Consider the following 18,237-nt stretch of genomic DNA (forward strand, 5'->3'; position numbering starts at 1 on the left):
CACCCAGTTAATTTTTGTATTTTTAGTAGAGACGGGCTTTTACCATGTTGACCAAGCTGGTCTGGAACTCCTGACCTCAGGTGATCCACCCACCTCGGCCTCCCAAACTGTGGGATTACAGGCATGAGCCACCATGCCTCCCAGGTCACTGCTTTATACAGACATATTTACAGCTGTCAACAAAAGGATCAATTCAGTCCTGTACTCTTCACAGAGACACAAGGTTTGCCAATTTTCCTACTGACTACATTTGCCATTTAGAGATACAGAACCTGAATAGTTATACCGGTAAACTGGACATCTGAGTCCCATAGGATTTTGCGAATTAAAAAAAAATTATTTTATTTAATTAAAACAAATTTTTTTATGTTTAGTAAAGATGGGGTCTCACCACGTTGCCCAGGTTGGTCTTGAACTCCTGAGCTCAAACGATCCACCCACTTTGGCCTCCCAAAGTGCTCGGATTACAGGCGTGAGCCACTGCCCTCAGTCCTAAAAAAAAAAATTTTTTTTTTTGAGACAAGGTCTCACTGTGTTGCCCTGGCTGCAGTGCAGTGATGCGATTATAGCTCACTGCAGCCTCAAACTCCTGTGCTCAAGCAATCCTCCTGCCTCAGCCTCCTAAGTAGCTGGAAGTACAGGTGTGTGCTACCATGCCCAGGGAATTTTTTAAAATTTTTTGTAGAGACAGGTCTCGGTATGTTGCCCAGGCTGGTCTTAAACTCCTGGCCTCAAGTGATCCTCCTTCCTTGGCCTCTCAAAGTACTTCTGAAAATTTTAACTTCACAATTAGATTTGCTGTCCAGACTTCTAAGGGAGAAAAAAAGGAAAAAAAAAAATTCTCCAGAATGGTATATGTTCCTTAGGAGTGGTAAAGTCTAGCACACTGGAAGACTAATTTACATGTTGATATATATAGACAAGCCAAAAAGGAAATGTCACGTCATATGAAAATTTTTTCTCTCCTTTCCAGGAGTATAACAAATTATCATTCAAGCTGGGTGTGGTGGCTCACACCTGTAATCCCAGCACTTTGGGAGGCTGAGGCAGGAAGATCACCTGAGGTCAAGAGTTTAAGACCAGCCTGGCCAACATGGTGAAACCATGTCTTTACTAAAAATACAAAATTAGCCGGATGGGGTGGCACATATTTGTAATCCCAGTTACTTAGGAGGCTGAGGCAGGAGAATCGCCTGAACCCAGGAGGCAGAGTTTGCAGTGAGCCAAGATTATCCCATTGCACTCCAGCCTGGGTGACAAGAGTGAAATTCTGCCTCAAAAAAAAAATCAATAAAATCAATAAAATAAAATAAAAATAAATTATCATTCATAGTTATAAAATTCTGGTTTTATAGGAACTTTCAAAATTCTTCAGTTTATGGTTCTTTGTCCTTTTTTTAGTCTACTGGTTTATTTCTATTCCTGGTTGTTCAAACTAGTCTAACTGTAAGTCTAGAGCAATGGTTCTCAACCAGGAGTGACTCCTTCACCCCTAACTCTGAGGGAACATTTGCCAACGTTTAGAGACACCCTTTTTTTTTTTTTTTTTTTTTTTTGTCACAGAGTCTTCCTCTGTCGCCCAGGCTGGAGTGCAGTGGCGTGATCTTGGCTCACCGTAACCTCCGCCTCCCGGGTTAAAGTGATTCTCCTGCCTCAGCCTCCTGAGTAGCTGGGACTACAGGCGTAAGCCACCACACCCAGCTAATTTTTTGTATTTTTAGTAGAGATGGGGTTTCACCATGTTGGCTAGGATGGCCTTGATCTCTTGACCTCATGATCCGCCCACCTCGGCCTCCCAAAGTGCTGGGATTACAGGCGTGAGCCACTGTGCCTGGCCTAGAGACATTTTTAATTGTAATCACTTGGGGGCATGATGGTACTGGCATCCAGTGGACAGAAGCCAGGGATACTGCAAAACATCCTACAGTGCACCGATAGCCCCCTACAACAAAGAATGATCTGGCCCCAATATCAATGGCCCCAATATCAATAGCGTCAGAATTAAGAAACCCTTTCCTAGACCTCCCCTCTGCAATTACCTTGGTATCCTACTTTCCTAGTCCAGCCTCTTAGCTTCCACCTTCCTGTTGTGCTTCACAGCCAGTCTTTTTCCTTCATTCTAACCACCAATTTCTCAAACTCTTCTGTCTTCATTTAAACCAGTGAAGCTTTCCACCTGACATCTTTGTTAATCTGAAATTCTTGCTCATTATTCAGCTTGTGGGGAACATGGTGTGGGTCCAATATAGTTCAGTAATTAACTATGTGGGCTTTAGGTACAGACTGTCTGAGTTGAAATCCAGACTCCACCACTTACAACCATGGCCAAGTTTCTTACTCTCTCTGTGCCTCAGTTTTCTCACCCTAAAAAAATGTGAGTAATAATGGTAGCCTGCCACAGAAAATTTTAAGAGTCAAATGAGTTAATACTTGGAAAGCACTAAGTGCTTAATAAATGTTAGCTATTGGCCAGGCACAGTGGCTCACACCTGTAATCCTAGCACTTTGGGAGGTCAAGTGGATGGATCACTTGAGTCCAGGAGTTTAAGAGCAGCATAGGGAACGTGGTAGAACCCTGTCTCTACAAAAAATACAAAATTGGGACAGGCACGATGGCTCACACTTGTAATCCTAGCACTTTGGGAGGCCGAGGAGGGAAAATCACTTGAGCTCGGGAGTTCGATACCAGCCTGGGCAACACAGTGAGACCTCATCTCTATAAAAATTAAAATTAAAAAAAAAAGGAAAAATACAAAAATTAGCCAGGTGTGGTGGTGGCAAGCACCTGTAGTTTCAGCTATTCGGACAGCTCAGGTGGGAGGATCACTTGAGCCTGGGAGGCAAAGGTTATAGTGCGCGGGGATCACGCCACCGCACTCCAGCCTAGGCGACAGAGCAAGACTCTGCCCCAAGGAGAAAAAAATGCATTTTTAACAAGCATTGTCAAGAGATGCTGACTCTAACCTACAGGGTAGGGAAGTGTTTGGAGACGAATTTTCCATAAACAGCCTTGGCAGTTCAGATTTTAGCACCAGTCAGAAGTGTCGGACCAGGGTCTGGTTCTACCAGCACAAGACCCTCCAGGAGTCCCAGTTCTCTCACATTCAGTCTCATCCTTGTCCCTTCTGCCCCTACCTCTGGTTCTGCACCGTACTCTAGCCTAGCTCCTTGTGGCTCTCCCACCAGTACTAACCCCAAAAATATCCCAATTAAAAAAAAAAAATCACTGTAAGTACAGCTATTCCTTAGTATCCAAGGAGGATTGGTGGCAGGAACCCCACAAATACCACAATTCAAGGATACTTAAGTCCCTTATATAAAATGCATATAACATTTGCATATAACCTGTGCACAGACTCTGGATATTTTAGATAATTTCTAGATTACTTACAATACCTAACGCAATGTAAAGGCTATTTTTTGTTATACTACATTTTTTATTTGTATTATGTATTGTTCTACTGTTATTTTTTTTTTCCCAAATATTTTTCATCCTCGGTTGGTTAAAACCACAGACGCAGAACCCATGGATATGGAGGGCTGATCTTTTCAATAGAAAAGACAAGGATAGCTTACCATCTATACTTCTTGAAGGACTTTCTTTAGCCATTTCAATATCTTTTACTTCAAAATTAGTCAAGACAGAGCCACCTGCTTCTTGGAAATCCTGGGCAAATGACAAAGCCACCTGCCGATAGTCCACAATGCCAGTATGTGGACAATCAATCGCCATTAGACCCTGAAACAGAATTATGAAAAGATAACAGATAAGAGAAATAATACTTGCTAAATAACAAAATCTCTATAATCAAGAAACAATTTTGTCCTTTAGAGGAGTTGATTTTGCCAAGCTTTTCTTGCTGCTACAATGAGTTTTTCCATTTATTTATCCCTCACCATACCTGACTCTGATTTGATTCATATCTGATTCTGAGTTGAATTCCGTATTATCAAACAATTATGTTTTAAATAAGCTCTAGTGAGATTTTTCCCAGTAGCACATACTACGTTGTGCATACTTGGTAAGAACTCAAGAGTTGTTCTAGCTACTCACAATGTTTCCAGAGCATTGCTTTGACTTACTGCCCAGACCCTATCTTTGAGACTACAAATATGGAATGGAGATTTTATGTGGTTAACTCAAACTTTTTCTTCAGGTAATACAAGAAATTAATAGACTGGTTTTTGTTTGTTTTTTTCTGTTTTTGTCCCTAAAGACATGTCCAAATCAATGTTCATCAATCTGTAGGTGAATGACCTATATAACACATGCTTATTTTATTTTTTTAGAATAAATGTTGAACATGTCATTGACCTTTTCTAATTCTAAAGAAAAGGATAAGAGGAGAATTTCACACACTAAGTACTGACTACATTTTGGTGATCATTGTTAACAGCACCATTTTCTGTTGCCCTTTTTTGCATAACAGTATATCAGTTCTCCCAATCAATTTTCCCAAGAGGGTAGCCTGCTATCCAGGATAACATCCAGAAGGTGAGTGCTATTGATAAATTCTGCCATCCTCTCATTTGGCCAGCACAGCACTATCGTTGTTGTGGTTTTAAAATAATATCAGATATAATACTATTGTAAAGATCTCACTCTTGTATTCACCACCTGACCATTACCCCAACACATTCACCTGCTTGGCCCTTAGAAGATTTTCACTTTGCGGCTAGGTGCGGTGGCTCACGCCTATAATCCTAGCACTTTGGGAGGCCACGGCAGGTGGATCACAAGGTCAGGAGTTCGAGACCAGACTGGCCAATTATGGTGAAACCCCATCCCTACTAAAAATACAAAAATTAGCCAGACGTGGTGGCAGGCGCCTATAGACCTAGCTACTCAGGAGGCTGAGGCAGGAGAATCGCTTGAACCCCGGAGGCGGAGGTTGCAGTGAGCCAAGATCACGCCACTGCACTCCAGCCTGGACAACAGAGACTCCGTCTTTAAAAAAAGATTTTCTCTTTGCTATCCAACTGTGACCAATGTTTCCTAATGACCAGGTCACACTGAGAGTAAAGACTCCCAAAACATCAACAGTCTCTTTTTTAACAAACTAAAAGCAATGTTTGGCAAACTTCATCATTTTCCTGACAGTCTCAATTCTAGAATACGAGAGTATTGGCCAAGCATACGAAATCATTCCTTCTGTTTTGATACAGTCAATAAACATAAGACTTAGTCATTGACTAAATTCACATGTCAGTAACTATAACTCAACTTCAACCTATAAACAATATTTTGGGTACAATAACCTTAGAAGCTCATTTAGGATAATACCAAGAGATTAGTCCATGAAAACTTCCTTACCTAGCATAAAATTATGTGACAAGTATAACAGAGGGATAAAAACATTCTGAAAAAGTGCTTCATTCTCGATCAATTGTTTTTTACAATTTCAAATAGCTTCCTTATTCATCTTATGCTCCCATTACCCAGCACAATGTCTGACACACTGAAGACACTCAAACATTTACTGAAGGATTGAATTTGAGGGCTGTGTTTAAACACATAAGATCCCCCTTACTCCATTCCAGACCTTCCCTAGAAGGCGTCCCTTCTTTTCTTTCTCTTTCTAGTCTTGGCTTTCCCCCTCCTCATGAGATGCTGGTGTTCCCCACCTATACATGTGTGTTGTAGAAAGGTGAAAAAAGTCATCATCACCAAGCGATCCAATGCTCTGGCCTGGGACTAGCTGCAAGGTAGAGGCTGCCAAGTTGGGGTAGTATTGGTGGACAGGCTGGCTGTGTCTGTCACCCAGGAGGTTGGGCATGAACTGTCCAGGTCAGCAGGTCAGAGATTGAAATCTGAGGCCTTGGCAGATCAGAACCAGGCAAGAACCAGGCAAGCAGGACAGGGAAAGTTGAGAGCAGATCTCAGTCAGGATACAGAGGAACAGATGAACATATGATTGACCAATAGTATTAATAAAATGGCAAAAGCAGACCAGAGGTCAGAGTAGCAGTGAGGATTCGCCCAGAGAGGGAGCAGTCAAGAGTTATCTTCAGCTACTCTGGACATACTGCTTATGGGGTAGCCATGCTCTGCAAGAAGTACTTAAAAAAAAATAAAAAGAGCTATCCTCCCAAGTCAAAGTTTACAGTGGCAGTTTAAAATTTTCCAAGGGCCTCTCCCTGATGATACTTGGTTTTCTTAAAGGGACCTGGTCTAAAAAACCCTTTAGAGCTGCCCTGGTAAACTTCTTTCTAGGGGGCCTGGAAAACAAAGAAGTGACCCTGTACCATGGACATTTTATCCACTATTTTATCATATAGCAGTGGTGACATTTTATCATATAGCAGTGGTGAGGTTGGTGAGGAAGGAAGGACTTTATTCAAAACATCTTTAGAAAATAATCAAACTACATGTTCTACTACATATTGCCATCCCTAAACACATGTAAACACTAATGATTACAACTTAGAATCATATAAAGTATATCGTGGAGGCCTCAAAGAGAAGCAGAATATGCCTCTTTTATAAGTTATTTTACTCATTCATCTTTCAAGTGGGGGTTTGTCTCTGAGGGTTTCTTAAACAATTGTACTACGCTAAAAGCATTCCCTTAACATTGGTACAGGAGAGTACCAGCTCTATCAGAATACTTATCACTATATTAAGTTATATCTTCTTTTACACTATAACCTCCTTCAGGTTGACAGCCATGCCTTATTCATCTTCTTATCTATCTACAGTGCCTAACACAGTATTTGGCACATAGTACTCAAAGAACCTTTGGTTGAACCAAACAGAAAAAAATACCAGTTCTGAGTCAGATCTTGGGGTGGGAACTCTTTGGGAGCTGTTTGACCCTGGGAAAATAACAAACAGTTTCTTCATTTATAAGACACAAAAGTATGTGTAATACATATAATTTCATTACCTATGCACACATATCTCACTGACCTCATTCCAAGGACCTGTGATGGTCACATCATCAGGTACAGAAAACAATATCCAGACTCATCCATAACCTTTACAACATCTGAAAAGTTTTTTTTTTTCAGTAACGCATAATATAAAAAATCATGGGTTCCTGTTCCATTTTTTTCTATCTCTAAAGCCTTAACAAGTATACACAACGGACAACAATCAGATAGACCAATTCTCCACATTTCAGTATCACTAGGATACCAGTAATCCTGTTTTTCAAACTCTACAATTAAATTATTTTCATGACCAAATCTATCATGGGGCCAGCAGCTCAGATGTACGTTTTTTCTTTTTGATACCAATCTTAACATTTGAAAGACTTTTCAAAGGAAATAAAAATTAAAAGGTGTTAAAAATTGGCACGTCCTTTTGAAGGAGGTTATCAATTCTTTCATCCTTCAAGGCAATACTTGATAGGAGCACATCAATGAAAGTGTTTTTAAAATTTTTTTGAAACTTATTTTTAGTTGACACATAATAATTGTTTGTTTATTTATTTATTTTTGAGACAGAGTCTGGCTCGCTCTGTTGCCCAGGCTGGAGTGCAGTGGTGCAATCTCGCCTCACTGCAACCTCTGCCTCCCAGGTTCAAGCGATTCTCCTGCCTCAGCCTCCCAAGTAGCTGGGACTACAGGCACCCACCACCACGCCTGGCTATTTTTTTTATTTTTAGTAGAGACAGGGTTTAATCATGTTTGCCATCGAACTCCTGACCTCAAATGATCCAATCACCGCAGCCTCCCAAGGTACTGGGATTACAGGCATGAGCCACCACGCCCAGCCAATAGTTGTATATATTTATGGAACACAATGATATTTCAGCATGTGTATACAATGTGTAACGATCAAATCAGGGTAATTAGTATATCAATCACCTCAAACATTTATCATTTCTTTGTGATGTAAAAATTCAAAATCCTTTTTTCTAGCTTTTTGAAAATATGTGAAATTCTTATATTAGTTCACAATCAAATTCCATCAAAATCATATAAAGCTATGAAATAGCAATAGATTTAGTCTATTTTCAGGAAGGACATGTTTAATAACATATATAGGAAGCCGTTGTTTTGCATTGAGCTTCTGTATTAGGCCTCTACAGACCAAACCAAAATGGAGTCACTCACACTAAAATTCCTCCTGACCAGATGGAAACCAAGTTGTTTATATGACCTAAGAAATCAGAAGAGATAACTAACAGCCAAGTTCCCAAACAGGCTGGTTTTAGCCAGCTTGATAAGGAAGTCTTCTCTGTTTTTTCTGGAGTCCAACGGCGCGATCTCAGCTCACCGCAACCTCCGCCTCCCTGGTTCAAGCGATTCTCCTGCCTCAGCCCCCGAGTAGCTGGGATTACAGACATGCGCCACCACACCCGGGTAATTCTTGTATTTTTAGTAGACATGGGGTTTCACCACATTGGTCAGGCTGATCTCAAACTCCCGACCTCAGATGATCTGCCCGCCTTGGCCCCCCAGAGTGCTGGGATTACAGGTGTGAGCCACTGCGCCTGGCCTCTGTTTTAACCTTATAAGGAAAGTAACTTTGAAACAACCAATCTGCTTTTCTTTAGGTAATACATAATATAAAAAATCATGGGTTCCTGTTCCGATTTTTTCTGTCTCTAAAGCCTTAACAACAACAACACAACAGACAACAATCAAATAGACCAATTCTCCAAATTTCAGTACCACTAGGATACCAGTAATCCTGTTTTTCAAACTCGACAATTAAATTATTTGGAGTGCAGTGGTTCTCTGTTTCTGCTTTCTTCAGCTCTTTTCTGCCTATAAAGGCCAACCTCCTCTGGTCAGCTCATCAGAGTGCCTTTTCTAAATCTTTGAATGAGATGCTCCTTGATTCATGAATCACTAAAAAAAGCTAATTTGGTCTTTAAATCTGTTGTAATTTTGTCTTTTAACACACTCAACAGTTTTGTAATGCACTGACTGCATAGCTAAGAAACAGGAAGTGGGTTTAATCTAAATTTTTTAAGTAGACTCTTTTTTAAGAGCAGTTTTAAGTTCATAAAAAAATTGAGCAAAAGTACAGAGATTTCCCATATACTCTCTGCTCCCACATACGTAACAGCCTCCTAATTTCTTAATTTTAATACTAGCATTTTTTTTCCTTGAAGCATAACATCAGTCTAAACAACCAGCCCTTATATCAATTATTCACAACCCTAGTTTTATAATATGCCAGGATCTCTCTCCATTGTTTTAAAATAGGCTATCTCACTCTAAAAAAGACTGATATGCCTTAAAGAAAATAAAAAGAATAAAATAATAAATGTAACACATCAGGAAAAGGGGAAATACAAACTGGGGGAAGAATACACATAATTAAATATTCTTAATTATCTTAACAGGAAAATCTATTATCCTGTTTCTTATCTACACAGTGCATTACAAAACCATTGAGTGTGTTAAAAGACAAAATTACAACAAATTTAGTTTAAAGATCTAATTAGCTTTACTAACAATTCATGATTCAGGGAGCATCTCATTCAAAGGTTTAGAAAGAGCACTCTAATAAGCTGACCAGAGGAGGCTGGCTTTATGGCTTTAGAGGAGGCTGGCAGAAAAAAAGCTGAAGAAAGCAGAAGTGAAAACATCCCCAAATATTTCAAACAAAACCAATTTGAATTTACTAGGATTGTTTAAATAAGCATATAATAATATCTACCATTTCTTAAGGGATTAACATAAGCCGAATGCCTTATACATAGTATTTCATTTAATTCTCAAAACAATCTCCATTTTACAAAGGAGGAGTCTGAGGATTAGAAAGATTATAACCCACTCAATGTTAACAGCCATTAAAGAGGCAGATGTGAAAGTGGAGCTTATGTCTGTTTGACTTTTCAACAGCTACATTATAGTGCTCACCTTATGCTAGATCCAAGTTAATTTTAAAAAATGGAAGGATGCAACAAGATAAACTAAAGGATAACATGTCAAAACTCCCTTAAGTCTGAGAATTACTGGAATCAGATAATTCAAAAATAACAATAAGTGGCTTTGGTTCTCCTCTTCCCATGTCCAGTTCCATCTTACATATTCAAATTTGATAAACTTTGCTAAATTAGTACATTTTGACTGTCAGTGTTCTGTTCAAGTCCTTCAGTAGCTACCTGCTATTTAGATCAAGGGTAGGCAACCTTTTTTATAAGAGACAGATAGTAAATATTTTTGACTATCTAGGCTTATGATCTCTGTTGCAACTACTCAATGAGGCTGTTCAGCACAAAAACAGCTACAGACAATACATAAATGAATATTTGTGGTTGTATTTCAATAAAACTTTATGGACACTGAAATTTGAATTTCATATAATTTTTTTTTTTTTTTTTAAGATGGAATCTCGCTCTGTTGCCCAGGCTTGAGTGCAGTGGCCCAATCTCCACTCACTGCAACTTCCGCCTCCTGGGTTCAAGCGATTCTCCTGCCTCGGCCTCCCAAGTGGCTGGGATTACAGGCACACGCCACCATGCCTGGACGAATTTCATACAATTTTAATTCATCACAAAATAATGTTCTTCTTTTAATTTTTTTTAACACACTTAAAATGTAAAAAACACTTTTAGCATGGCCAGGCACAGTGGCTCACGCCTATAATCCCAGTACTTTGGGAGGCTGAGGCAGGCGATCACAAGGTCAGGAGTTCAAGAATAGCCTGGCCAATATGGTGAAACCCTGTTTCTACTAAAAATACAAAAATTAGCCAGGCATAGTGACATGTGTCTGTAATCCCAGCCACACGGGAGGCTGAGGCAGGAGAACTGCTGAACTCAGGGAGGCAGAGGTTGCAGTGAGCAGAAATCATGCCACGGCACTCCAGCCTGGGTGACAGAGTGAGACTCCGTCTCAAAAAAAAAAAAAAAAAAAAGCCGGGCGCGGTGGCTCACGCCTGTAATCCCAGCACTTTGGGAGGCCGAGGCGGGCGGATCACAAGATCAGGAGATCGAGACCACGGTGAAACCCCGTCTCTACTAAAAAAATACAAAAAATTAGCCGGGCGCGGTTGTGGGCGCCTGTAGTCCCAGCTACTCGGGAGGCTGAGGCAGGAGAATGGCGTGAACCCGGGAGGCGGAGCTTGCAGTGAGCCGAGATCGCGCCACTGCACTCCAGCCTGGGCGACAGAGCGAGACTCCGTCTCAAAAAAAAAAAAAAAAAAAAAAAAAAATTTTTAGCTTTCAGGCCATACAAAAACAGGTGGCAAGATGAATTTGGCCCACAGGACAGAATTTGCCAACCTTGACTTTGACCATTTAGAATTTGCTCAGAGTGTGAAATAAGCAGGTGGCCAAAATAAGATGGTCAATGAAAATATTCTACTTAAAAAAATCAGTCACTAATTCACTATCTCAGAGAAATAAGGAATATTTGAGGAGAGAAAAGGGAAGTAACAAGACCTAGTGTATCCCACAAGCAAAAGAGTTTGATTATCCTGACTGGGTGCCAGGAAAGGAATAGTGGCTTGCTGGAGACCAAGATGCTATAACTTTCTCTGCAGGAAGAACTCATTCAACATTATTTAGACTCCTGGGTACTATCAGCGTCTTAGGAGTTTTACATGAATTCAGAAAATCTTGCATATTTTGACCCAACTTTAACTTTACAACCAGAGATAAAGAGAAAAAATACATTTTTTTTCCTTTAAGCTTTTATTTGTCCTGAACTTGAAAAATACATTTCTATCTTATCTTTTTGCAGAAAGGATGAAGCAGTTTATAAAAATAAAAAAAAACACATATAAAACTATACAAACTAGGATTAACCATTGGATCAACCAAGTATATGAATTAGAAAAGAAGAAATAAAATAGTTATTATTTGAGATAAAATGTTTGGGTATAAAAAATCCAAAAGAATTTCTAGACAAATTATTTAGAACCAATAAGTAAATTTAACTAGAAAGTTGAATACAAGGTCAGAAATCAATTATATTTCCACATATACCTGCAACAAACAAATAAAAAATGAACTTTAAATAACAATACTATTAACGAGTATCAGAAAACATCAAATACAAATTATTTGTAGGCATAAATGTAAGAGACATGCCATGCAAGACTTATATCCTGAAAATCATAATACATTATATAATAAATCAAAACAGATCCAGACAAAAGGAGGGATATATGAAGTTCAAGGATTGGAAGACTCCATACTACAAAGATGTAAATTGTCTCCACATAGACATACAGATTCAGTGCAACCTTAATCAAAATCATAACAGGTTATATTGTGGAGTTTAGCAAATTAACTCCAAAATTCATGTAGAAATGTAAAGATCCAAGAAAAGCCAAGACAACGTTGAAGAAAAAAACTGAAGGCCTTACTCTACCAGATATTCAGGCCCATTAAAAAGCTACTATAGGGCCAGACGCTCATACCTGTAATCCCAGAACTTTGGGAGGCCAAGGCTGGAGGATCATCTGAGGTCGGGAGTTTTCGAGACCAGCCTGACCAACACGGAGAAACTCCATCTATACTAAAAATACAAAATTAGCTGGGCCTGGTGGTGCATGTCTGTATTCCCAGCTACTCGGGAGGCTGAAGCAGGAGAATCACTTGAACCCAGGAGGCAGAGGTTGCGGTGAGCTGAGATTGCGCCATTGCACTCCATCCTGGGCAACAAGAGTGAAACTCCGTCTCAAAATAAATAAATAAATAAATAAATAAATAAATAAATAAAAATACAAAAGTTAGCCAGGCATGTTGGCGGGTGCTTGTAATCCCAGCTACTGGAGAGGCTGAGACAGGAGAATTGCTTGAACCCAGGAGATGGAGGTTGCAGTAAGCTGAGATGGTGGCACTGCACTCCAGCCTGGGTGACAAAGAGAGACTCCGTCTCAAAAAAAAAAAGCTACTATAGGCCAAGCTACTATAGCTCATGCTTGTATTCCTAGCAGTTTGGGAGGCCGAGGCAGGTGGATCACTTGAGCCCAGGAGTTCGAGACCAGCCTAGGAAATATGGTGAGACTCTGTCTCTACAAAACATTTTAAAATTAGCTGGCCATGGTGAGCTGTGATCACATCACTGCACTCCAGCCTGGGTGACAGAGTGAAACCCCATTAAAAAAAAATGGCTATTATAATTAAACATTATGGTAGTAGCACAGAAGAGGCAATGGAACAGAATGGAGTCCAGACATAGACCCGCCACATATCTGATATCATAAAGGCAATACTGCAGCACAGTGGGAAAATAATGGTTTTTTGATAAGTGATGCTGACTCAACTGGGTATCCGTTTGGGGAAAAAATATACCTTGACCCCTAACTTATACCATATATAAAAATCAATTCCAAATGGACTGCAGATCTAAATGTGAAACGTAAAACAATAAAACTTTTAGAGAAACACATAGAATATCTTCTAGACCTTGGGCTAGGCTAATATTTCTCTTTTTTTCTATTTTATTTTATTTCTCTTACAAAGTCTTTGAATGCATCCAGAAAATTTAACTAAAACGCAAAAAACACTAACCATAAAAAACAAACATAGGCATAAATTGGTAACATTAAGATTAAGAATTTCTATTAATCTGAAGACAATATTAGGAAAGTGAAACGCTGCAATCCCAGCACTGTGGGAGGTCAAGGCAGGAGGATCACCTGAGCCCTAGAGTTTGAGACCAGCCTAGGCAACATAGCAAGACCCCATCTCTGCAAAAATACAAAAATACAAAATTAGCTGGGTGTGGTGGCACACACCTGTAGTCCTAACTGCTCAGGAGGCTGAGGCAGGAAGATTGCTTGAGCCCAGGAGTTCAAGATTGCAGTGAGCTGTGATCACACCACTGCACTCCAGCCTGGATGACAGAGTGACCCCCTGTTTCTCCAAAAAAATAAAATAAAATAAAATGACATGCTACAGAGTAGTAGGAGATATTTGTGATATGCAGTTTGTGTGTGTGTGTGTGTATATGCATATATATATCCAACAAAAGACTCATATCCAGACTACATATGTCCTAAAATGAATAATTAATAATTATAAGAAAGACGGTCAACCCAATAGAAAAGTGGGTAAAAGACTCAAACAGGTACTTCACAAAATAAAATATCCAAATGGTCAATAAATACATATAAAGGTGCATAAATGTGTGAATCCACAGGGAAATATAAATTAAAATCATAATATGATACTACTACATACCCACCAGAATGGCTAAAATAAAATCAATAAGCAATACCAAGTGTTGGTTGAGGACATGGAGCACTGGAATGGTCATGAGAGTATAAATTGGGACAAACACTTTGGAAAACTCTGGAATACCTGCCAAAGCTAAACATATCCATAAACTGCAAACTAGCAAGTTCCTTCATAGGTATATACCCAATAAAAACGTGTACGTGTGCTCACTAAAACATATGTACTAGAATTTTCATAGCAGCAATTTTTGGAAGAGTCCCAAATTGGAAACTGTCCAAATGCCCATCAACAGTAGAATGAACCATGCTACATTCATAGCGGTATACAGCAAGGACAACAAACAAACTACAAATATATGTAACAATATGGATGAATTTAATAAACAATATTGAACTTAAGAAGCCCAGACACAGCTGGGCATGATGGCTGACAACTGTAATCCTAGCACTTTGGGAGGCCAAGATGGGTAGATCTCTTGAGCCCAGGAATTCAAGACCAGCCTGGGTTAACAAAAAATTTAATTAAAAAGTTTTTTTAAAAAACAATTAGCTGGATGTGGTAGCACACACCTGTTGTCCCAGTTACTCGGGAGGCTGAAGTGGGAGGATTATTTGAGCTCAGGAGTTCAAAGTTACCGTGAGCTATAATAATGCTGTGCCACTGCATTCCAGCCCGGGCAACACAGCAAAACCCTGTCTTAAAAAAAAAAAAAAAGTTCAGATACAAAAGAACACATATTATATCATTCTACTTACCTAAAATTCAACCACCTATGATGTAAGAAGTCAGGACAGTGTTTACTCTTAGGGGAAACGTCCTAGTGGAAGGACATGAGGGGAGTACTGGGAGGTTGGTAACATTTGTTTGTTGTCCTGGGTGCTGGTCACACTTTGTGAAAATTCACTAAGCTATCCATTTATAATTACCATTGTATGTTATGGTTCCAAGAAATTAGGGTAGACAGAAAAGGAGGGTGGAAAGGTAAGATGAAATGAAGAGGGAAGTTAGTATACAAAAATAAAAATGTATGTTTAAGGCCCTAGATATCTGGCAGGAGTAGGGCACAAATGTGTCTCTGAGCTTCCTTGCAGCCAAAGTACACAGGGCAATGCAATCAGTTAAATCACTCAATGTCCATAAGATAAAAACAAGCCAACTGTGGTCAGAAAGAATAAAATTATTCTCAGAACTAAGATCTGAGAGAAATGTCTCCTGCAGGTTCTCAGAGCAAGATGTTGTGTAACAGAGTGAATAACTTATGTCCTCAATCACATCCTCACAATGGAGGTCACAGTGATTGACACAATGACCTTCTCCATAGGCTGATGCCATAAAACCAAAGCACAATTCAAAGACAGTAATTGGGGTCAAGGGGTAGAATGGGGAAGACAAAACACTGCAGTGTAGACATGCCACTCTGAGAGATGTAGATGAACAAATAAATGGTCTAATAGTCTACACATTTTCCAGCCTATTTCCCATAGTGTTTCTCTAAACCAAGTTAAAAAGCATTGCCTGATAGCGAGTTCAAGGTCACATTCTCTGAGACACGTTCCGGAAGTCCAGCTATTGGAACAGTTAAATTTCTACCCACAGGAGAAAATTAGCCATTCATTGGAACAGTCAGTGAAACTGCGAAGTTGGACTAATAGTCTCTGAAAGGTTATCAGTGAAAGTTAACATGCAGAATAACTGTTATATTACTATTCCTGTCTCTTTCATGAATAAAGATCTGTTTTTTTCCCTATGGCAAGTTTAAGGAAGATAGTCTACAAGCTACTCTTCAAACTCATGCCAGCCTTATCCACCTGTGATATAGATCAGACACTACAGCTGCCCTCCTCCAAAAATGTTCAATGGCTCCCCATGCCTACTGGATAAACTTCAATGTTATTAGCATGAATGCCAAGCCCTTTATGTGGGCCTAACCCTGCCTTTTCAGTCTCATCTCTTATCTTTCCCTATATACCCAATGCTCCCAATCACACCTCACTGCTCAGTGTTTTCCAAACATGCCATGTGGTCTCAGCCCTCCTCCTGTCTTTGTTCCTGTTGCTCACACCTGGTATTTTCTCACAGAGAAAGAAATCAGGTGTCCAGAGTTTGTGGCAATGCCCTCTTGTGTCTGTCACTTCACTACTTCTGTGACAGGATTATCTGACTGATTTTACATTATTCCTGCCTCCTATAAACTCACCCTCAGCCTCCATGTCACAGGACTAAGCCCTAAATAAAAACATCCCTTTGAAGCTAGTTAATCACTTACCCTACAATATGGCTCCTTCTTTTTTATATCCTCCTGCTGGATCAGCCTCAGGCCCTGGATACCATTCTGGAGGCCTCTCTCATACAGGGCCTGAAGTCTGGGAATTTCTTCTTGTTCAACAGCTACTATAAGCTTCAAAAAAAAAAAAAGGTAAGGAGCATTGATAGAGGTCAATGGTCAATGTATCATCAGTGATGAAAGATAAAGTCAGTGGAAAATCATCAACTATCGTATGACCCAAACGAGGTTAACTTTTTTAAATTATTTTTTCTTCACATATCTAATTCTTCCTTTCTTCATGACTATTTTTTTCCTCCACCACGAAAAGTTGTCTTAAGAAAATGGCATAAAAACACATTTTCCCTAAAAGTGCAATGTAGCCTCAATTTCCACTTCTGTTACCACAGTCTCTATGTGCATCTTGGTCATAAGCAACTCATCACTACCACACTCTCAATCCCAGAAGGGAGAGAAGCATAAGTTGCTTGGACTTCACTTCCCCACCACCGCCCCCCCAAAACAGAATGGCCTCCTTATTTCTTCAGGAAAATGTAAAATATCAGCACATCAGAAAGACAACTGGTATTGAATGTAATGGAATATAACTGACAAGACAATCCCTTTTATTTTTGGAATACATTATAAAGTATTTACTAATACATTCTGTTGCAAGGGGAAAAACAGTAAATTCATCAACTTATTTTCTATTTATTTATGGGAAAAATATCTGTTTGAGGTACAGTTTCTTCTTTACTTAAGGAAAGGGGCAAAGGAAAACACAGGTGCATATTTGAAGGTATTTTAGAATTCACAAGTCATTATTTCATACCAAAGAGGCAACCGAATTTCATGAGGTGACACTTTTAATCAAGGTATAAAGGCTTAAATCAATAAATAATTAACCTTAAAAACAGAAGTGGAATCAAAGGACTCTATCAAGTAATTGAAAAGATAACCCACACAATGAGAAAAAATATTTGCAAATCACGTAGCTGATAAAGATCTTGTATTTAGAATATGTAAAGAATTCTTACAACTCAATAAGAAAAACTGAAACTAGACTTTTATACCTTGCCTTTTTCACTTATGTCAGGCCCATTTTACTGAATTATTTTTTAAAATGTGGCCATGCACAGGGGCTCACGTCTATAATCCAAGCTACTTCAAAGGCTGAGGCAAGAAGACCACTTGAGCCCAGGAGTTCAAGGCTGCAGTGAGCTGTGATTGTGCCACTGCACTCCAGCCTGGGCAACAGGGCAAGACTCTGTCTCTTCAAAAAATTTGTTTCTATTTTTTAAATTTCTATTTATTTATTTATTTTTTTGAGACAGGGTCTCACTCCCATTGCCCAGGCTGTAGTGAAGTGGCCCATTCATGACTCCCTGCAGCCTCGACTTCCCAAGCTCAAGTGATTCTCCCACCTCAGCCTCCCTAGAAGCTGGGACTACAGGCATGTGCCACCACACTCAGCTAATTTTTGGTATTTTTAGTAGAGACAGCGTTTTACCACATTGCCCAGACTGGTCTCAAACTCCTGGGCTCAAGTAATCTGCCAACCTCAGCCTCTCAAAGTGCTAGGATTACAGGCATAAGCCACTGAGTCCAGCCCTACAATTTTTTTTTTTTCTCAAAGCATCTTTTTTTTAGTATCACTCTTGTCACCCAGGCTGGAGTGCAATGGCAGGATCTCAGCTCACTGCAACTTCTGTGTCCCAGGTTCAAACGATTCTCCTGCCTCAGCCTCCCAAGTAGCTGAGATTACAGGTGCCCACCACCATGCCCAGCTAATTTTTATATTTTCCGTAGAAACGGGGTTTTACCATGTTGGCCAGGCTGGTCTGGAACTCCTGACCTCAGGTAGTCCACTCACTTCAG

General features: G+C 39.7%; 1 protein-coding gene across 1 annotated transcript in view; it reads right to left on the bottom strand.

The window, feature by feature from the left end:
* L2HGDH (L-2-hydroxyglutarate dehydrogenase) overlaps positions 1 to 18,237 on the bottom strand; it is a 70,795-nt gene that overhangs the window by 36,626 nt on the left and 15,932 nt on the right. The window contains exons 4-5 of the mRNA XM_001099959.5: positions 16,363 to 16,494; positions 3,577 to 3,739 (exon numbers count right to left, since the gene is read on the bottom strand). Of these exons, the coding sequence (XP_001099959.1) occupies positions 3,577 to 3,739; positions 16,363 to 16,494 (295 nt within the window). The remainder of the gene's footprint in view (positions 1 to 3,576; positions 3,740 to 16,362; positions 16,495 to 18,237) is intronic.

This window comes from Macaca mulatta, chromosome 7 (genome assembly GCF_049350105.2).
Source record: "Macaca mulatta isolate MMU2019108-1 chromosome 7, T2T-MMU8v2.0, whole genome shotgun sequence".
NCBI classification, from domain to species: Eukaryota; Metazoa; Chordata; class Mammalia; order Primates; family Cercopithecidae; genus Macaca; species Macaca mulatta.